The sequence below is a fragment of the Dromaius novaehollandiae genome, chromosome 1 (assembly GCF_036370855.1).
Source record: "Dromaius novaehollandiae isolate bDroNov1 chromosome 1, bDroNov1.hap1, whole genome shotgun sequence".
Taxonomy (NCBI): domain Eukaryota; kingdom Metazoa; phylum Chordata; class Aves; order Casuariiformes; family Dromaiidae; genus Dromaius; species Dromaius novaehollandiae.
In genome coordinates, this window is record NC_088098.1 from 1,006,610 (window position 1) to 1,028,844 (window position 22,235).

Here is a 22,235-nt window from a genome sequence, read left to right on the forward strand (position 1 = left end):
ATAAATTAAATGTAATGCTTAATTCCACTTCCCCTCCCACTCAAACACCATGTGTTCTTCTAGGGGATTATTAAAATAATGTTTCGGCTCTCTGCCACATAATGGAGAGGCTTTGTCTGGGCAGTGGAGCAGCACACACTGAGCGTGACTAAGGGCTGAGTCCCAGACAGATCCGGGTTGCCTCTAGGAACAGAGATTGAGGCTTTGTTTTATTTAATGTGTGCAAACGTAGAATGAGAAAGAGCCCCTGGCCTGAAGCATTCCTATAGGTCCTGCTTGTCTGAGCATCGCCAATGATATGCTAAGTCATTTGTCTAAGCCTCCTACACACTTGAGCTTTGGAGGTAACATCATTATTCTAATGAGGAAGCTCAGGCTAAGTGGCTGACTGTATGCTGGTTTGCTACAAATCATTTATACTGGGGTTGAAGACGGGTTTAAAACACATTACTCACTACAGGCTGGGCTGCCCTGAAGCTGGAGAGCCCAAACACACCCACGACATAGGCATTGAGCCACGCTCTGTTCAGGTAGAGCACGCACGGGCAGTCTTGCTAGATCCCAAACCACCACAGCTGTCCCAGGACCCTGGCAAGTACTCCTAAAAGGCCTTCAGCTTCTACATGGCACAGGACTGTGGGAAACCTCTGCGGCTTTTGGGGTTCCTATGCGCAGGGGAGAAGCTAAGCTGCAGGCAGCCTACAGCTGCGTGAAATCCAGCCATCCAGGCAGACGTGCAGAGGATGCTGGGTTGGAAGTGATTAAGCCCTACTTCATGAGACTGCTCTTCACTTTGCAGCGCAGACTGGAAGAAAGCAAATGTCACTCGTATCTTCAAGAAGAGCAAGGAGGATATGGGGAACTACAGGCCAGTCAGCCCCTCCTCCATCCCTGGGAATGTCATGGAGAAAAACCTCCCAGAAACCATTTCCAAGCCCATTAAGGATAGGAAGGTGACTGGGAGTAGTCAGCATGGATTTATGAAAGAATAATCATTGTTGACCAACCTACAATGAAATGATTAGCTCAGTGGATGAGAGGAGAGCAATGGATGTTGTTTATCTTGACTTTAGCAGGGCTTTCGACACTGTCTCCTATAACATCCTTATAGACCAATGACGAAGTACAGACTAAGTAAGTGGACAGTGATATGGACTGTCCCCTTGGCTATTCCTAACTCTAGTTACCAAACCAGGACTGTCACATTAGATACCGGGGTGCCATGATACTCACAGCACACTCATTTATATTCTCCTCATTTATGCACTGTCAATACTATATCTATCTGACTCACAGATACCCACTGGTCCCCAAGAAGGTGATACATAAATACACACAGGACAGGACTCATCTACCTTTCTAGAAAGTGAAAAGAGAGTGAGAAGTTCAGTGAACAGTTCAGGGTATCTGTCTAAGGATGGGATGAATCATGCTCTTAGATTCTTTCCACTGAAAATAGAGGAAGCCTAAACGACTACCTTGGGTGTAGCTAGCTAACCCTGAATAAACTTTAAAAATTATGAACCTTTGGGCAACTCTGATTAGCTGAGCTGAATCCCATTCCAAGAGAGCCTTTGCTGTAAACAGCTCAGAGCAACACAGTACGAATTATGCCCATGAAGAGGGGGAAAAGCCAAAGCCTGGTGAGATAGCTGGCACTGGGCCACAGGAGATACGTATAGCAGAACTGGGAAATCAATCTATGTCTGCAGAGACTCGGTAGCACCTTAACCACGAGATTACCTTTTCTCTAAGACACGTCTCTCTGCATATTTGTGTTGAATATTATTAGTCCACAGATTTCCTCCAACTTAACTCCAATGAGACATCCACTAGGACTGGTTGATCCTCTGAAGAAATTTCAAAGGTCTTAAGAGTTTGCAATAAGCTTCTTACAAATTTTCATGGAGGTGAAGGAAGATTTCAGGCAGAGTTTTGTTTTGAATTTTCAACTCACCAGATCCTCAGACTCAAAGTGAAACTGAATACCCTCATCTAGATTGAAACCAAAGACAGTTCTCAAAAGAATATAAACACTGAGCTTTTGCCTCTCTGGTTATCACTGCTTTAGTGGGAGAAGGGAAAAGGCTGGTAAATGGGAATAGAAAAGCAGTGTCATCTGGTCCATCTTAACAAGAAGGTACCAGAAGGGTTAAGAATTTGCTTCCTGAAGTTTCTTTAGTGACTACAGAAAACATGTCGATGACTCATTTTTACGTATCTCTTCTTGAAAGGCTCTTACTTCACAGTGACAAAACATGATGACATTTCCAGTCTCTAGGTCAGACAGTAGGTCAATGCCGGCCACTGTCCCACAAGCAGCCGCCTCAAGCATGTAGATCCACTCCGCCTTCCTTTGGGCTCTCACCAGCTGCTGCTGGTGGTGGAAAACACAGCCACAGATTTCCTCTAGCTGGGAGGCTGGTAGTCACCAGAGCAAAGGCTATTCGTTTCTGGTACTGTTCAGGACATGAGTCAGCCTGTGCTTCCTTTCTGACTCACTTTTAAGGAGGTGGTATTTTAGCAACTCAGTGGCAAAAGTGGAAAAAAAGTGAAAAAAATACATATGTGCCGAGCTGTGACGTTCTGTCCCCTCTGTGAAGAGCCACTTGGCCGACTGAATGAAGATGCCTGCTGTAGGGTGAGCTGAGTTGCCGTCTGGATGCCACTGGTTGCACCGGCGAAGGGCTTCATTCAGTTGCTTACACAGAGGTGCCCATTGCTATTGGGGGTGATAGGGTGGGGGGCTATGCCACGTTGTAAGTGAGACTCATGTCCACTGCAGAGGGGTCTGGAAGTCCTCCAGGATACCCCAGGGTGTCCCAGTGATGCTAGATGACTACAGGCGCACAGCTGAACAGCATTCCTATATTGTAGACAGCTATGTTTGTGTATTTGAATTGGGAGCTGAATCTAGATTTAGGGCAGAAAGACTTTGATTTCTGTGGGAAATGTGGAGGTAGGAATGGCTGCTCACCCAGGAGGCCAGATTGGAGCTGTCCATTTCCGCTAGTCTCAGACTCTCTCATTCTCTGAAATCTCTGCAAATCCTGTGCTTCAGCTACAAAAGCAACTCTGGGATGGTACTGGTGGCTTGGAAGGAAAACAACAGCAAAATAACAGTCAAAATCCTTGAATGAAGGAAAGTATTTCATAAAATTTTATCAACCTGTACCTCTCCCTTCTCCCCTTTTCTTTCCTCTGCCTATGCTTCATCTTCCACAGCTCAGTGCTGTTTTTTTTGTTTCCCTTTCCATTTGATTTGTCTATCATTTCATATCCCTTCTGTGTAAATATATTAAGTCAGTATAAATGATAAAGGCCTCTGTCCTGCCTGTTACCAAATGGTCGACCAGACTCCAATGTGCTCAGGTACAGTCACTGAACTGTTCAGCATCATCATTTTTCAGCCAGTGACAATTACAGAACAGCCAGAAATGCATTAATTCACGCATTTCATCAACCCTACTTCAGCTGTCTTAGCTGATGCGATATGAGTTCTGTTTTTTTTTTCTTTTTTTCTTCTTTTTTTTTTCAAGAAGAAAGAAAGGTTTTAGGCTTCCTCTGGTCCTTATCAAGACCTATGCAGATCTCACACCACCACAAAGGTATGCTTTGGGCCACATATTGGTTACGATTCTAGCTGCAGTATGTGATACACTAGCTGAGCTGGGATCTCTGAATGAGACATCACTTTAGCTCCCAGCTGTGATCCCTCTCTTGGATTTTTCAGTAGTGAAGGTGCAAATATCGTAGTACAGGGAAGAACATACCTACCTGCAGGACCAGCTGCTTGGAGCTGCACTGACAGGCAGGGACTTTCTGCCGTCCCCACATTTGTCACAGAGATTGTTGTTGCAAGGTTTGCCCAGTAACCACCAGGCAAAAGTGCCTTTCCTGAGGGAACTACTTTGCATGAGCAGTGAAGGGCATGGTAACCTGCAGGATTGAACCTGGGTCTCCCACAAGGGATAGGCACATCCTAACCCCCAGGCTGCTGGTTGCAGCCTAACCAACCCGCCAAGAAGCTGAGCCTGAGGGTGAGCCAACAAGCCTCGTCTGAAGGCACCTCAGATATCTGCGCAGGAGGGCTAGAGAGAGGGCTGCCACTCACTGGTGGCTCCTTCTCGTCCTGACCCATGTAACAGCCTGAGCTTTAGTTTTGTGAATGCCAGCAAGGAGGAATTTGTTCATCTGTAGAATGGAGCAGCAGGACGGGGGAAGGAGCAATGGGGTGGTGAGGGGTCCCAGAGCTTGAGCTGAAGCAGGTAGTGCTGAAGGTTGGACACTGATGCATGCAGGCTCCATGCTGAGATACCACGGGGCTCTTCAACAGGATTAGGCCTTTAACAAATGAATAACCCAACCTAGCAAGCTTTTTCATTTTAGCTTTTTGGATGAGGGAAAAGAAAAAAAAATAAAGAAAAGAAGGCTATGAAGGTGCCAGGTTTAGCCAGGGCAAAGGAACATTTCTGTGAGCATCTGGGTTCCTGCTCGTTTCCGTGCGGGCGTCTGACTTTGAGCCCTCGTTGGCTCCTATCTCTCAATCGCTTTCACCACAGGAAAACGCTTGCTGCTTACCACGTCATTCTTCGCACACCACAGACACAGTTCAGAGGGTTTTTCAGGCAGTGGCCCTGGTGAGACACAGCACGCGCGCTCGCAGTGGCTCGTACCCACTCCTCCCCACCTCCCTTCCCCCATCTTCAGTGGGTTCCTTTGTTTTTTTAGCTGATGACACCTTGCTGGGGGGAGCAGGCACCTCCTCTTGTGGTTTGCATCAAATGCAATACAGTAAGCTCGATGCCGTATCTGCTTTTGCAGTTACTCCAACATGTGCACCCTAACAAGTCATTCTTACGTTGGGCTCCTTCAGCTACATGGGGACCACAAGCTGGTGCGCAGAGGACCTTGTTTCTGGTCAGGCAGGTGTGAAGCACTGTGGCTCTTCAGTTGCTCAACCACAAGAGGTGAATCAGCACCTAAATGATCTTCCTCCCTCAGGCCACTCTCTTGGGGTGTCCCTGAATTAGCGTCACACGTAAACCACTGTGCTGTTGCACAGAAAATGTTCCTAACAGACACTGATGGTAGGACACCTCTCAGTTAACTTCAAATGCCTAGAAATGTGATCTCTAGTCTGGGTCAGGCCATCCAGGCTCTTTCTGTAGTGTACGGACACAGTCAGGCTCTTGCAGGACTTGGCTGATCCATCCTTGATTAGGTGTCAAAGGAAGATGACCTGAATTGCTCTTTAACAGTGATTGGCCATCTCCCCACATCTGGCTCTGCAACCACTTTGAGGTAGCAGACTGCCCGTTACAAATACTTCTGGAGCATTTTACTCTTTTCTTGGACACCTCTGCAGAGTTTCAAATTGTTCTTTTAGGTACTGACCTGTCATTGATTAAAATGACAAGATCCACAGATTTCCGTAGAGCTAAACAGTCAAATCCATGGACAATTTGGTCCTACAAAGCATTTTGTGACATCAGTAGAAAACGTAGATAGCATTAGGCATTTGAATTGCTCCTGCAGACACAGAATAGCTATGGTTGATTATCTTTTCTATTTATGGGTTGAAATTCCTTTGGGGAACATCCACAGAAAAGCAAAGAGTAGTTTTAACAGCTTTTCCAAGCAGCTTTGATCTTTGTCCCCTGTTAATCACTTTGATGCCCATTCTCCAATTGTACACAACATTTTATTAAACTGTACAAACAGCACTGATATTTTAAAAATTCATGTTAACTGTTCTAATTAAACATGATGACCAGCTGAACACACCGTAAGCACAGATGCCCCCTGTATTTCATACAGCACAAAGAGTGATTTCACAAAAGTCACTGGGCTAACTCTGCTGGAGAAACCTTTTCAAGGGCAATCTGCTTTTCTTATCGACTTAGGCAATTCTGCTGTTGGCCCTGCAGGATTCAGTGGCGACAGCCACTGACAGCAACATCTAGGCCGTGGCCGCACAGTCTGCAAGGCTGGATTTGTCCCGCAGGGAGGATCAAGTTAACAGGCTCCCTGTGCAGCCCATGGAGCCAGAAAGGCACCTCCAAAGGCTGATTTCGAGATGGCTCATCCTCTAGAGCTTCTCTTCTCCACAGACTGGAGGAGTTCATGCAACAAAGCTCTGAATTTACACACTTCAGGTAGAACCTAATCATCAGCTGAGGTGACTGCCTAAGTCTACATTATTACACAATCCTTTATTTGGGCTTTAATTTTGACCCAACATTTAACTGGCCTGTCAGTGACAGGCAGTAACTGGGTGGCTCTAGGTCTCTCTAGCCTCAGAAAACAGTGCATCTCCAGTGCATCTTTATTTAAGAGGGTACCACTATGAAAGGATCATGACTAAGATTTTTTTTGTTTGCCCATCTACATTTTCGCAGACTGCAAAGGCAGCAAAACATCACGAGGTGGAAGGAGAGGGCCGACCTCACCCAATGTGCTGTCCTGCCCTGTGGCTGCTGGGTGCAGTTTGTTGACCTGTGTCTGCACTGCATGCCAAAGGGTTGGTACATCATTTAGAGCAATACAAGTATGTCAGCCTTTGGAAGGACTGATTACAACCTTTCAAGTAAAATAGGCCAGTGAAATGACAGGAAGGCCAATCTTACAATGCTTAAACAATGATTTGAGGAAACCTCTTCCTCATTTCTGATGCAGTTTCAGGATAAAACTAGAGAAAGCCCAGTCCAGATTTTACTCTGAACCTGGTATGTGTGAGGACAACAGTTAAAGCTTTAGAACAGGGGTTCTTAACCCTTTCCTGTGGACTGTAACTTCCCATCTTTTCTGCTCAAATGCTAGCATAAGACACTGGGTTTCTGCACAGATCTCGACACTCGCCATTGCAATGATCCTCCTTCGGAGTTGAGCCCGTAGCTCGAGAGCCTCTGGTTGAGACATGGCTGCTGGAACATGCACCGACAAAGTCTCTTTGTCCAAGGGGATCCTAGGAAGCAAAATTGAATCCTAACACCTGTGAAGATAATTTTTGAAGTGTAAGGAGAGGTAATTTGCTTCTTCAAAATTTCTATTCACACACGCACCATTCTGCTCATGTGCAAATGGAGGTTTCCGAGCCAATCTGAAATCTACCCAGATGCCTTCAGGCCTTGAGCTCGCCACTCATCCTTCACAAAGAGGTAGGGCAAGGTGGGAATTGCAGGACTGGGCACCAGCATCACTGGAAGCTGAAATATGTTTGGTTTTACTGACAGGGAAACCCACTGGCTGTGCATACAGGTAAAGGGGAACAGGTTTTGCCAACTCCTTCTTTTCAAATGTTCTCAACTATAAGAACATTCAGAAAAGAGAGAAGAGAGACCAAAAAATATGTGAAGAGGCTTCGTCATTAGTGAACAGTGGCTGGCATCTGCTACAGACTGGAACAAGCTGAAAGACTCCAGGCATGGTACAAGCTTTCGCTGACGTGTTTTTCTGGTGGGTCCTTGGTAAAATCCACCACGTGCAGTCTTCAGTTGGGCAGTGTTACTCAAGCCATTACAGAGAATTCCTTTAGTAAGGAAAGCCCTGGGTAAGGCAGACCTCAGGAAAATATCTTCTCCATTTTAGGGTTCACAAAAGAAAAGTTGCTGAACATATTTTGGTCCATGCTGTTAATCAGTGCTCTGTCAGCACAGGACAGTCTTGGCTTTTCGTTTAGAAATTCCTTGTCGAAATTGCTACAGTCACTCGGAGATTTCTTCAAGAAAAGGAAAAAAAGAAAAAGGAGAATTAAACCACTATTATCCAAGTCTCCATTAAAATGGTACTAGTCACCTTAAGCTGCTTCCTATGGACTCAGGCACATGCATGACTCACTAGGACTGCAGAAGCTGGATGTCAGCTCAGCTAAGGATCCCACAATGCGTTTGCTCTCAGCTTTTTGCAGTCAGTTACTGCAGCCCAAATAATGCAAAGTAACTTGTCAAGTTGCAGTGAACTGCAGTATGTCTGAGCCCTAAATATCCAGCAATTAGTGATAATCACTTGTTTATCTCCATCCTATTGAAGTAATAATGGGAATAAAATTTATATGGGAGGCAGTGGGGTTGTGACCCCATGAGTTCCACCAGGTAGGGGTATTACAGCTTTCTAGCAAGGCAGTCTGGACACATCATTTAAAAAATGCTGGTGAAGGACAGTAAAATGAAAGTATGATGCATTTATCAAAGTAAATTAATATTAACATTAAGACAGATGCCATCCTGAATTGGCAGACCACCTGGTTACCTGAACTGGTTTTCCCTCTTTATTCTCTGCAGTGCAATGACAGGTAATCCCTGCAGAATGGGTCGTACTTCTGTGGTTAAGGGAAGGCGTTTCAAGTGGTATCCATACCCCTGCTACAGTGACTGAGAGAATGATGAGTAATTAATGGTTCCTCAGGTCTGGGGATGCCAGACCTGGGCTCCTTATAGCCTTCAGAAAGGAGTAGTAACGATCACCATGACAGCAGCCCAGCCAACAGAGCTACATAATTCACAATTATCTTTCCACCAACTGTACAAGAAGTGTGGTTCTGTCAGACTAAAACTGCAGATAGCTTCAGCCCTTCCTACCTGAAGTACACAACATACCACACAGCCTGGTAAGCGACAATTTAACGTAAGTAAGAGCCAACATTTTCCATTCTCGCTGCCTAAGACCAAGGTCTTCTATCTACTTTTAGATGGAAAAGCTGGGTGTGCAGAGCAACTCTAGAAGATGACCTTGAAAGTTTGGGGCACTTTGAAAAACTTAACTTGTGCCTTAAACTGTTGGTTTCAGTGTAAGACAGACACTTATCCACCTTTAAAACACTAATTGCATCGTCCAAATAGGTCTGGAGGTCTCTGACATTAAAGATCCATTTCTGAAGAGTTTGGACAATGTCCCTAAGTAAAGGAGTTTAAAATATTACTGTGGGCCCTGCTTTGGTTTACTGCTAGCATGCATTGGAGCGTATGAATGCTTTGGGAATGAATGATTCTGGAACAAAAGGCATCAATATGTGAAAATCAAAGGAGTTGCATCCTTACCACTCTGGGTTTGAAAGGAGGCTCCATCTTTCTTTCTTCTAAAGCCTCCCAGTTTATTTCTCGGAAAAAGGCATGTTGGCGGATGTTCCCTCTTGCTCCAAGTCTCCTCTCAGGTTCTCTCACAAAAAGCTAGGATTTTGAAGAAAGAGAATTACCTTCCTCTTTTACTTGTAACAATGTGTCAATTGGGACAGTTCTACCAGATAGGGTCTCAGACTTCAAACTCAAGCAAGGTTGATGCAAGTGTGAAGACTCTTTTACTTACTGAATTACTGGTTGGGGAACTAGTTAAGATTCTTAGTCTAACATGCCAAAACTGAGAGATCTCAGCCATATCTTTCTTTCGCAAGAGTGAGAGGAGAAATTTGCTACATTGGTAGCCAAGCTGAGCTTTCAGCATGTGTATCTGAGCATGCAAATGGCAACTACATATGTGAAATCTCTGTTCTGCACCTGCAAGCTTTTGCAGGTGATTTCTTGCGAGAAGGCAAATTTTATGGCTGAAACACAGGCATCATGTGTGGAAATATTAATCTGGCCTATGTGGGGTTGAATTCATTTCCTATACCCTTAGATGTCAGTGTTCAGTGTTTGACCTATGACTTCCTTTATAGTTACAGGAGAAAAATAGGAAGCTTAGGTGCAAATCATCTGACCTCCTTTACACAGTTACGGATGAGATGAAAGACACCCTAGAAGTGCTTGCTTCTCTCCACTGACTAGCTCAGATGTGGACACTTGTCTACCTTGTCAAAAGATACCCAATTCAGATAGTCTGTGTTTGCTGCATGTTGCAGGCTACAAGCCCTGTGGAGGAATAATATTGGTAAAGATACAAAAAAGCTAGAATTGGGGGCATATGTTTTCATCATCAGCTAAGTGCAGGTCTGAGCCCACTCTTCACCTTAGTATAGCCTGTGTTGTCATAGACACTTCCATGGTGATGCTGGAGCTATTTGGCTCCAGAAATAACTCAACTGTTTTTGGTGAAGATTTCGGGAATGCTCCCAAGCTCTTATAGATGTTTGTGAGCAGGATGTAGTGCTGAAATATTGCTGTAACGGTACATGTGAACAGTGAAAGATCTATCTTTAGATCTGCAATAAAATGTCTGGGGCCTCCAGACTAGCTGGCCTGGAGAGTGTCAGGTCCTAGATCCTTTTAAGGTCAGTGGAGATGAATGGTTGCAACACCTGATAGTAGTTGGCCCGAATACAGCCAATATATCCTATTTCAGAATTAAGGGCACATTTTCAAAAGCACTTGGCTACTATTGTAGGTCATCTCAAAATCCCCTGGGTTATACATGATAAGAGCTTCCTGCTACTCTACTTGGCTATCGGTAAGCAAACAATAACTATCACTCAACAAAGAATGAATATAAATATCTAATGCCAAAAGTAGCAGCAAAGGAATCTGATGTGTAGACAGTTGAAGGCCTATTTGAAAAGAACCAGGTATTGAGTTTTGGTAAACTTTGTGGGAAAAAGACTATGGACTCACCAAAACTTAGGTATCCTACATACAACTGATTACATAGCAGTGCAGATTCCCTAGGCTAAATTCTGTTCTGATGATAAAGGCATTAAACAGGACTGAATATTTAACTCTACAGGGTCCTTGGCAATGAGAATATCCCATAATGGAGAAAACGTTCTTTTCCTAAGCAAAGAAGTTTAGTGACTGGTATAAAGATGATTACCATTTCTAATCCTGACTAACAGACAAGCGAGTTGTTTGTGCAGAACGATGGCGCTGTATGTCCCATAAACAGATATCTGAAATCTCAGTCTGCTGTGGTAGGTCTTCCTGGAGCAAGTGCTTGTGAATGCTTTCATCATTATCATTTTATAGTGATCTCTAAACATCTGAGCCCTCCTAAGCAAAAGGTATGGTTTGAGAGCCACATACAGGAAGGTGACTCACCCTGGTCCTATCATGCTAAAGCTGTTTCTCTGAACAGATGAAGATGACCGTTCTGGTAAAAAAGATGTTGGATATTTGATCATTCTTACCTTCACCAGAATGTCCTTTGCATCCTTGTCAAGCCAGCGAGGGTAGAATGGGTTATCCATGCGGATAGACTGGAAAAGCTCCTCTTCATCTTGGCCGTGGAAAGGAGATTGGCCAATAAGCATCTCATATAGGAGGACACCAAAGGACCACCAGTCAACGGAGGAGTTGTACTTCTGCCCCAGCAAAATCTGGCCAAAGAGAGGAGTGACAAAGGCAGACACAAAATGTCTGACATGAGTATTTCCGCTTCAGAAGGGTGGCCAGGCTCTGACCCTCCAACAGCTGCTTTGTGAGAGTGATAGCAGAGGTGCTTTTCCCTGCCTGGAGGGTGAGCCAGGGCAGAGCGTCACCGCAGTGGGTCCTGAGTCAGCCTGCCCACAGCCAATGACGCAGATGTCGTGGTCTATGGAGCTCCAAATCACAGCCATACTTGGGTGCCAAAACAGTCCTAAGGACTACAGATAACAGGCTGTATGTTTCACTAGTTACTCTTAAGTTAATTTAACAAATCCTTGGCTACCGCAGAAGTGACGCAAGTCGTCTTCTGCCTGCTCTCTAAATTAATACCAATGGTTCAAATCAGGCCTGTGAACTCCACTGTTGAAAGAGAAGCCAGAAGCCTAGGTAGCATTTGGGGACTAATCTAACTCAAACAAGTTGCATTTCAAAACCACAAGTCTGGCAGTGGGAGGGTGCATTAGGAGTGTCAGTCAGTGGAAGTGCTGTGCTTCTATTCCAGCAAAATCTGCCCCAGGAAAAACAGGAGAAAGCGACTGCTGATCTGTCCTCTCAAGATCATCTCATAAGCTGTTTTTCCCCCACTACCAGCCCGAGTTTCCATTGCATCCATGTTCTACCAGGCAAAATGCTTGTTTGTGTTGTGGGAAATAGAGGCTAGGCCTAACTTTCATTTTTCCCTGACAAAATCCAGTGCTGGGGGTTTGGAACAGCTTGAACAAGATAGGAGCTGCTTTCCAGTATACCCTCTAGCTGTTCCCCAGGGTCATATATCATTTTTCTGGACACCCTGGTTGCTTGACTGCTCTAAAATGTCCTCACTGAAGCTTTTTGTGGGGAGAATGAGAAGATTCAACACAGCTGGAGCCATACTGAGATTCCTCCGTTCTGGTAAGTATCTCCAGTTAAGGATTTAGGGGAATTTCTGTCCATTTTTGATTTTTCATTTTTGTTCAATGTGATCAAAGAAATGGCAGTAGAAATGGCCAGAATGACCCCTTCAATCCCTAGCTGGACAAAATCTGCATTGTCCAAACATTTACAACTTTTGGTTTTAAGACAGTCTGGTAGCATCCAACATCTTGAGAAATCAACAAGGCCAAACTGTGTCTGCGTATAAATAATGTCCTCAGGGGCTTCAAACATCTTTGTAAAAATGCAACCCCACTGCAATCCAAACCATAAGCTATTTTATTTCAAACCCCCTCTGCCATAGATCTCTTTTTGCTTCACACACAATAAGGCATCCGAGAATCTTGAAATCACGATTCAGTCTTCTTTGGTACCCCAAATCCTTGTTCCAACTGGGATCAAGTTCAGCAGAACTGTGAAAAGCCCACTATGCATTAGCCAGTTTAATGGACAATAAACTGTGTTCTAAGCAGGAAGACAGAACTTGAACTTAATAATCCCCATTTGTACTTTTACAAGCTATTCCCTAAGGTAAATGAGGCTCTATAAATCACATTTAAGAGGAACAGGACAGCCTGGGGCAAGGGGAGAACTTCACTCCACTATAAATACAGAGGAAACAAAATTTTGTGCTATTGCAAACTGTTCGATCACATGGAAGAAAATGAGTTTGTGGTTGAGAAGCTGAGAAGAGATTATGGGTCTGACATCTTTCTAGTGATATGATCAGCTAAATTCTGATCTTGCTTTTGTTTTTTTTTCCTAGAGTAACCCAAGCTTAGCTAAAAAAATGTGGCTCCTCTCACAGGACCTTACAAACATCCTTTCTCCTTCAAGGAAGAACATAATTTTTTCCTTGAAAACCACCTAAGCAATAAAATGGAGCAGAATCATCCCTCTTCTTTTGCCTTCCACTCCAGAGTTACAGATGCTGTGATCCAGCAATGAGGTATAGTGTGAGCATTCTCGTGGGAACAATATGGCAAAGGCACGTGTGACAGCATCCAGGATTCGTCAGGCGAACGGTGAGGGTCCAACCTGCTGTACACCTTCTAAAGACCTATCTCTCATTTAGGAGAAGAGGATGGAAAAGGAGTTCAAATATCAGAACTGATATGAAGAGTAATTGGAGCTTAACCTTGGTCAGTCTATTCAGTTGTGTCTTTCGGTGTCAGCTGGAAAGTGAAGGCTACATCCAGCGGGTGACAGCCAGGCAGCACTGGCAGAAGTGACTACCTCCCCTAAGAAGAGATCTGGCATTTTTCTATTTTAAACACTTGGTCCAATAATCACCGACCTCTCAACCTTCCTTCTGGGAGAGCAAAATTCACCTCACCTGCTTTTAGATATTTCTTATGGAGATACTTAGATCTCAACCATCATTAGATTCATTTATAGTCAAAGAGGACAATTAGGCCAATTTTAGATATACAGCTGAACATCTGTCTGCTATAAAATAAAAAGACCTATTTGTCTCCTTCAGTTATTAAGGAACCTAGACAATAAGTTCATATATAGGTGTCTACATTGCAAATGTCTAAAGGCAAATGTCCTGGCTGCAATATCTAGGGCCCTTATCAGAATTTGGGGGCTGGAGAGGGGAATAGTTAAATTTAAGCCATGATACTTGAATTTGGGGGCTGGAGAGGGGAATAGTTAAATTTAAGCCATGATACTTACTCTTGAGGCCATAGCCTAGTTGCAGCATGATCCTCTACGTTACAGTTACTGTGCACGTATCAATGACAAACCATGGAGATGGTTTAATATCACTGAAAACGCCTATCCAGATTAGTGCATATGAAACTGCTGATAGCTGAAGAATCAAGAGATGCAATTTTCACTCCTGGCTCTGAGGCACCATAGACATGGGTGAGTCATTTCTTGACTGTTTTGCTTCATACCTTGCCTGCATGGCTTGTAAATGCTTTAGGATCACCACCTGGGCCCAGGTTCACCCTATCTCTTACCACCTAAAAGTTATGTGTCTATTCAGCTAGTTATCCAGGGTCTCTCTGTAGTTAATGGCGGAAGAAGGGCCATTTAAAGGGTGATTTAACCCACTTACACACCTAAGGCAGGATGGGATGACTTGTCTTCTGAAGATGCTTGTCTTCCTACAAGACTATAAGATTTCATCTGATGCTTCATTTTTAGATGGCTCACATTAGGTGAGAAGAATCCTCCTCTGGTATACATGTGGCATTTACCAAAACAGGGCCTTAATCTCAGAAATCTAAGTCCAAGCTGATGTAGAGTCTTCGTGAATAACAGATCTGTCTCCAAAATGCCACAAGAGTAGGACAAAAGTTATTTAAATATAAGGGGCAAAATATACAATATATTTTACACAGAGGATGAAAAAAACAGGAAACACCAACTCTCTAATATATTTCCTCTGGGCTGCTAAATGAAAACATCCCAACCTTTCTTTCTGAAAAGGCACACTGTTTTTATAAGGCCCTATTTTTACAGCATAAAATGTCTAGAAAATAAAATTGAATGGTTTATGGCAGTCTAGGAAAAGATTTATCAGTTCTGCATTTCTCTGGAAAAAATAAACAAACTCCAGAAATTTCATTTCAGGTTAACTTTTCTTTTTTGTCAAATATACATATTTTTTGAAATTAAAAAATTGCTTCTCTACTGACTCAAGTCCCCTTATTCGCACGGCTGTAGCCAAGATGCAGCACCTGTAACAAATAACAGTGCTAGCAGCTGCACTGAAATACTGAAAAAAGTCCTGTGCTTCCACCTCTGGCAGCAGAGGTGATCCATAAACTCTGGCAGTGCTTTCAGTTTGGAGGCAAAATGTTTTATAAGTACTCGTTGATTCTCTAAAATAAATGATGGTGGAGAAATAAAACATCAGAGCTATTTTAAGCTCTCCCTCTTCTATGTAGTAAAGTGGATTATCACTTGGCTCTGTTTTAGGATAAGAAAACTTTTTTTTTTTTAATAAAAGAATATTGAAGTGGAATAAAATACAGTTGCAGCTTGATTGCAGAACACACTTACACCTGCTTTTAAGCAACAGAAATCCAACGGATTGAAGGAAAATGCCCTAGTGTCAGTAGTGGTGTAACCAAGATCTGAATTGAGCCCTTGGAGTGCAGTAAAAGATCAATGAATTGTAGTGGAGAGGAAAATAACAAAAGCTTTAAAAACTGTCTGGCAAGCACCAATATCCATCATGAAAACACTAAAATCAGGGAATGGAATCTTGAAAGGCAAATAAATAGATTTTGGAGTGATGTTTGACATGATACATGGCAGACTCTTGGGTTCCCCTCTGAGCTGAAAAATGTTTTCTTTGGCCCACTTTGCCACCTAACTAGTCAAAGTCTATCCGCAGTGAGATTTGTCATTGCATTATTTCATCAGGAAAGGGGTGCTTTTCTGGAGGGATCTAGTCCAAAATATCTACATGCACTAGAAAAAGAAAGTGAGAACAAGCCCCTGTGCAGTAGAACATGGAAAGGGAAGAAGAGAAAGGGCAAAGGACCTTGCTATATATGAGCTGGTGTCTGGTGTCTGTGACTACCCAGCTTTATTGCTTGGGGCACACAAAGGCCAGGTTCAGCTTTTCTCCATCAAATACCAGCAGATATCAACTGTGGAAGAAGAGCACCTGTTGGTATGTCCACCCTGTATGACGTTTTGAAGACCATCTCCAAGCAAGCCTCAGCCTCAGGTCCTCATGCCTAGTACAAATATCCCGAGTCCGGAGGGCAGAGCAGGACCTTAACCCAAGCTATGGGCTCTGCCTGGCCCTCATGACCTCATTAGCTCAAGCGTAACCTGGCCCTAGAACAACCATCTTGCCTCCAAATTTAGAGCCCCCTTCATCTGGAGGCAGCTTGTGGAGGCATGTCCTCTGGAGAGGGATTCATGTGCCAGCATCAGGTGCTCTGGCACCTTGCACAGCCAAAGCCTCGGCTACGCAGGTACCCCAGGGTAGGGCAGAGCCCAGAGTTACCAGGTCCAGTCCTAGCTGTCCTGCAGGTAGCAATACACCTCCTCTGGTTGCTGAAGAAACAACATAGGCACAAAGGAGAGAACGATCAGGATGTGTGAACACCCTCCTGATTAAGTCTCCAACCATTTCAATCACTTCTACAAGTAGCTATGGGTTATTTTTTTATTTAGACAGACTTTTAAACTTGTACTCAGCTTTAAGGATATGCCTCTGATGGCAGAGCCTTTTCAGAGCACACAGGGCCTCATTCAGCTCTGGGAGGACTTTTGCAATGGGTGATGCTGGCTGCGTTTGCAGCCAGATGAGCATCTGTCTGAGTGAGAAGAAAGCCTGTGCTCACTGGTTGCATTCCTGTTCAAGCACTGGGGCATATCCCAGAGGGAAGACAAAGCCCCATCTCAGACCTGTCATGGGACCTGCCTCACTTCTCCATCTAAAAGGTGTTTACTCAATAAGGAGAAAGAATTAGCCCCAGGTGGGCATTTTGTCCCCATTTTCTCTATTTTCTATATTAGGATGGGACAAGATGGCCCAGAGCACCCAATCAGCTATAAAGGAACCTGAACAGGTGACTGAGATATGGAGGCCTCCTGTTAGCTAGCTAAGTAACATGCCTCCCATTCCTTGTACTGTTTCTGTCTCTGAATTGCAGGACCTATCTCTTGGAGATGCTTCTTCCGCGGCCTAAACTGGATTTCCGTTAAGTATTTTGTTTCTTGGTCATACCTAGCATGACTTGCTTCCCAGGGCCACGTGCACAACAAGCAAATTAGCCACACAAATGTGAAGAGTCAGACAGCAAGGCGGGCTCTGAAGCAGTCAAACTGAAATCCAGTTTCTAGCCTGGAACTGCTCAAAAGCAAGTTATTACACTTTCCACCCTCCACTACCACCGACCAACAGACATCTCTTTACACATGTCCTCTGTCTCAGTCACAGCAGTTTGCTGACCTCCCCAGACCCCACACCTACCTCAGGAGCAATATAGTCGGGAGTCCCACAGAAAGTGCTCGTCTTTGCATCTCCAAACATGTTCTCCTTACACATCCCAAAGTCGGCAATTTTGATGTGCCCCTCGTTGTCCAAGAGGACATTGTCTAGCTTCAAGTCTCTGTGGAGCAAGAAAAGGATAGAGAAAACTTTCTCCTTTTAAAATGTTATAGAGACACACAAGTTAGCTTAGCAGAGTACAGTCCTTAATTAGCTCTCTGCATCTGCGCAGTGCCTATGTGCTGTGGTTACAGAGGGAGGCTGAGGACTAAAGCAGGAGTTGCTATCTGTCATACTTCAGTATCTCCCATATCTCCCCCATTCCTCCTGTCCCAGCACAGTCTTGTTTGCTGGAGAAGACTTTGCCCAAGACATCTGCTAAAAGCAGTGTCCTTGGAGGATGCAGAATGGTGAAGCTAAAAAGTGCCCTGTCGAGGCTGATGCTTCTGCTCTAACAAAGTCTGGAGAAGGGGAGCAAGAAGGGACAGGACCAACTTTGCACTGGCTAATGCTCGTTTCCTCATTCCCAGTGAGTCTCAGGCCCACCTCTGAAGCTGCTGCCAGCTCTCCCAGTGTGGGCTCCACAATGGGAGAAGAGGAAAAGACCCACCAGCCTTGCATGACTTGCAGAAGGTCAGAACAACCCTGGACATCAGCAGAACATCCACTCCCTTTTCACTCCTGTGCTGTGCTATCTGAACCCTGGGGATTTACAAAGTCCTTCGCATATATGGGTCAAGTTGTTGTCAGAGGTTTCAGGCTCTAAGAGCTGCTGAGCAAAGCAAAGAGCCCAGAGAAAGAGAAAAAAAGAAATGTTACAGAAGGAAATAAAAGTGAGCTGATGAATCATGGCCATTGACAGAGAACAGAGAGACCCCTGTGTGGCAGCAACCTCTGAAAGGAGAGAAAAGCATAGCAATACAGAGAGAAAGAGGCAGAAAAAAAGGGATACTGTCATGGTTTCTGTGTTATGTTTATATCTTACCTAACCATTTTGCTTTGCATTAAAAGAATGACCCAGGGAGATGTTTGTATCAATTATGTTCCACCTCACGTGAGATGTGGGAAGAATTTGGGTACCTGTGTCTCAGAGCACCCACGCTTCTGCACTGTCTAACCTGTGATATCAATCACTGCTTCTGCTCCCAAAGCACCTTGACATAACATTTGCTTGTGCCCACAACGGAGGAGATATCTGGTCTTTTCTAAGCTCCACTGATTCACAGCCAACTCACATTTTCCACGCCTTGGGCAAGAGTCCTAACCACTTACATAGCTATCCTTCTGGTAACAACTGTTTTAATTTTTTTTTTCCAGAAGTGGCCTTGACCATCTGACTCCCTCAAGGAAGATCATTTCTAAGGCACGATGCTCCTGAGATGACCATCTACAATTGCGGGAAAGATGGCTATGTAGCCTCCCGCTATCCAAAGCTTCCTAGCTCACTCTGGCTAGGTCCTGATCAGCGTATGGGACCTTGTGGTGTCTATACACTAAACTGCTGTCACGGGGCAATTGTTCCTTGCTTCTAGATTACGGCCAAAGAAAAAGTGGGAGTCATTGATCAAACAGAACAGTAACAAAAAGAAACACAGAGGTGACCAAAGTATTTGCTTTCTAAGCGGCAGATACTCATGTTGCCACAGTTTGCAGCTGGAATGACTTATTCCAGTTACACCATCGAGATCAATCTCTGGCTGCCAGCACTGCTTTTATTCACTTGGAATATCAAAGAAAAACAATAACAAAAAATCACCCACAGTCAATTTTCATTATTTTGATGAGTCTCAAACTCATTGGCTCCAGGGATTGCACAAGTTTCTGCCAGAAACCCTGGCTCATTCATTAAAATTTAAGCCAACATTCACGTATATGGGTGCCTGAGGCAGAACAGCTGGACTCATGACTGTCACCACATCACGATGAATGTAGCTCTAAAAATGACTTCTGTTCACTTTCCTTAAGTGTAAGTTAGCTGGGACTGAGCTACTGAGGGTTGTCAGTTCTCAACTGATCTTGTGATCACTGTCTTCAGTGAAGAAAGGGAAAAGAAGCAGGACTGGTCAAATCATTTCTATCAAAGTTTGATATATAAATCAAAGCCACACTGACTCCTGCGAGTGAGCTCTTCCTTCATATCACCATGTTATCTAATGTCCAGCTGTCTCATTTTGGCCCACATTTCCCAGCAAAGGCTATGGCTCCAGATTCCCAGGATCTCTCTCCTCTCACAGGGAAAGAGGGCATATTGATGGGACACATACTCTGACCCAGACCGTTGTGTGGCAGCACCCTGAAACTGAATCCAAACGCCTACACACCGCTGATGTAGCAGTTTCAAATAAAAATGTCAGTTATAACCAAAAAGTAAAGTTAACAGTCCTGTCAAGAATTCAAAATATCCTATAGATATTTTTAAACGACTTTTCTAAGAACTCTGAGTAAAAATAACAGACATGGTTAAGTGATTTGGGCACTTCAAAAAATGTTTCTCTTCAGTCATCCAGAATAACGATTAGAGCCAGAGATTCACTGAGATCCCAGAGATCATCTTAGCTTAATGCTATTGATATTGATCTCATGTTTATGCAGTCACCATCATTGGTCAATAAAGACTATAAACTGCTTCCACATGTGTACTAATAATGAATAATAAGGAGGGTTCATATGAATCAAAGCTTGAGTTTTAATGGGCGAGTAGATTGTAAACAAGCAATTCACTTCTAGCGTTTGTTCTAACGTTCATCCTACGTGACAAACATCGAAATAAGCTGATTTTGGTTTCAGCAAACATCGCTGCTTTACTGAGCATTTCATTTGCTTGTGACAATCTATTTGCTCCCTGATTTTCCAAAGGCTGTAATGTCGTAACTAACTTTCTCAGGAAGATGAGCTGGACTAGAGCTCCCCAGAAACTCATTTACTGCTTTCATGCACGGGAAAACAGACCACGGCCTGATAACTGCAGCCCCTACCACTCCCATCTTGTCTCTGTCCTTTTATATAGGTTTGAAACACAATTCTTGTGCATTAGATTAAAGCACCCGTGCATAGCATCGAAGCTCCTGGAGAAGTCAAGTGGAAGTTTTGAATGGGCAGTTTTACAGTAGGGGATTTTTCCTCTGCAGGTTTGACAGGTTGAGGCCTTGTGGACTATGTTCATGCCAGGAACTTTGAGGGAAATCCTCTGTTCAAGCGTAGCTGCCTACAGTGTCTGACCGAGGCCCCGCTGGCTCCCTTTAGCGTCCACTGGTAGAACCGGGCACTTCTCAGACACAAGTTGACTTATCCTAAAGCAGGTCTGATGAACTGTTACCTAAAAATGCCCATTTCTCTCTGCTTACGACAAAGAGAGCTTGGGGTGACTAGCTCAGATTCCTGATGTTAGGTGAAATGAATCCCACCCCATAGATTAACCAGAATCCCCAAACCTCCCCATGGATCTGCACATGGCTGGCCTGCTAGTAACCCCCAAATCAACATATATTGCTGTGCTATCCTGCTACTGTTACTTGAACTGAGCTTGTCACCACCGTCACACAGTAGCTAGCATAGCAGACATACTGAATTTGTCATGGCTAACTTGACCTTATATACCTTCATGAATGGAAAGCTTAAGTCGGGTGCCTATGATGGCTGTTATGTGAATGACTCAGTGTAAATGCCCCAGCATCAGAGAGGTTGCTTTAATGTCAACAGAAACAGGACTGAATTCTTAAGAAGGGCTCAAAACTGCTTTTTTCCCACACTATCTCATCAAATTAAAACAGCCAGACATTGTAAAAACAAAATCTGTCTAGAATCGCAATACCAGTAAGTACGCCCAAGGAGCAATCTGTCAGGTACAATCAGTATTTGTAAGGAAAGCAGAAAAGGTTCAGCATATTAGACACTGACGAGTAAAATTACCTGTATATTATCCCTTTGGAATGGAGGAACTGCAGTCCGCATATGATTTCAGCAGCATAAAACCTGAGTGAAGAAGGCACGAGTTAGAACAGATGCTTCCCAACATGCCTTTTCAACTAGACCCCAAAATACAGAAACTAACAGCACTCCTGAGAAGGCAAAGGAGCTGGGAGAACATTTGCAAAAGCTGGTCATTGATTCAGGAGCCAAAATCCCATCAAGTTTCCAGAAGGCGTAGAGTAACTGGATTTTACTGATCCATCAGGTAACTGATGGATGATGTGAGATTTTTTGAAAGCACGCAATGCACCTAGCAGCCTAACTCCCACTGAAACCACTCTGGGAAACAGTTGGGACTCAGAGCCTACTCATCTTCAGGGCTTTGAAAAACCACACTATGTGACTAGCTGTGCTTTTAGATATGTCACTGCCTCTGAGGATATGTCTGCAAGTGCCCAAAGATGTCTCCAGATCAGCTCTGAAGCAAAAACCCCACCTCCTATCTCCAGCTGTCTACCTCAGAAGACACTGTCTATGTAGCATGGAAGGCAGAACTGTGGTGTCTGTGCAGCTTGCTTATTTACATATCTAGTGTAAACTAACGATTTACAGTGATGCACCAGACTGCAAACTGTGAATTGCAGTTAATGCCTCAGACATCAAAAGAGCAGCTGTGATTTGCCACGTGCAGTAGCTGCTGCGTGAACGGTTGAGCAGTCCTGGCTATGGACAGGCAAGCAGGCAACCGGGGTTGGGGACCTCCCTGGCTTGTCAGACAGCTCTCTTTGGTGCTCATATTTATAACTTGCTTTTGCAATTTTACCCAAGAGATGAATGAGCTGGAAATTTTTGGAAATTTTTGAAAATTTTTTGAGCTTTAGATCTTTGTTTTCAATACATTTCTGCCCAAGGGATAAAAGTGTGTTCTGCTGCAGAGAACCAGCGTAGGGCTGAAGCACCATAAAACAATGAAAGGAGCGAGGGTAACCACAGGATCTTATCGCCCCTAGCGCTGTAAAGTCTGCTCCCCCAGTCTTCAATGCATTGGCCTGGGGTCTTAATTCTAAACATGCAAATGCTTAAAAAAAAAATCTTCATATCAAGCACTGATTTAAATGAAGGGGCTTAGTTTTAATTATTAAGTAAAAATTAAT

At 44.0% G+C, this 22,235-nt stretch overlaps 1 protein-coding gene across 2 annotated transcripts in view; it reads right to left on the reverse strand.

Moving 5' to 3' along the window:
• Window positions 1–5,663: 5,663 nt before the first annotated feature.
• Window positions 5,664–22,235, reverse strand: part of PRKCQ (protein kinase C theta) — a 65,712-nt gene continuing 49,140 nt past the window's right edge. For both annotated transcript variants that reach the window (XM_026119392.2, XM_064500097.1), the window contains exons 16-20: window positions 21,082–21,144; window positions 17,155–17,293; window positions 11,054–11,242; window positions 9,039–9,167; window positions 5,664–7,720 (exon numbers count right to left, since the gene is read on the reverse strand). In XM_026119392.2, the coding sequence (XP_025975177.2) occupies window positions 7,565–7,720; window positions 9,039–9,167; window positions 11,054–11,242; window positions 17,155–17,293; window positions 21,082–21,144 (676 nt within the window). In that variant the 3' untranslated portion in view covers window positions 5,664–7,564. The remainder of the gene's footprint in view (window positions 7,721–9,038; window positions 9,168–11,053; window positions 11,243–17,154; window positions 17,294–21,081; window positions 21,145–22,235) is intronic.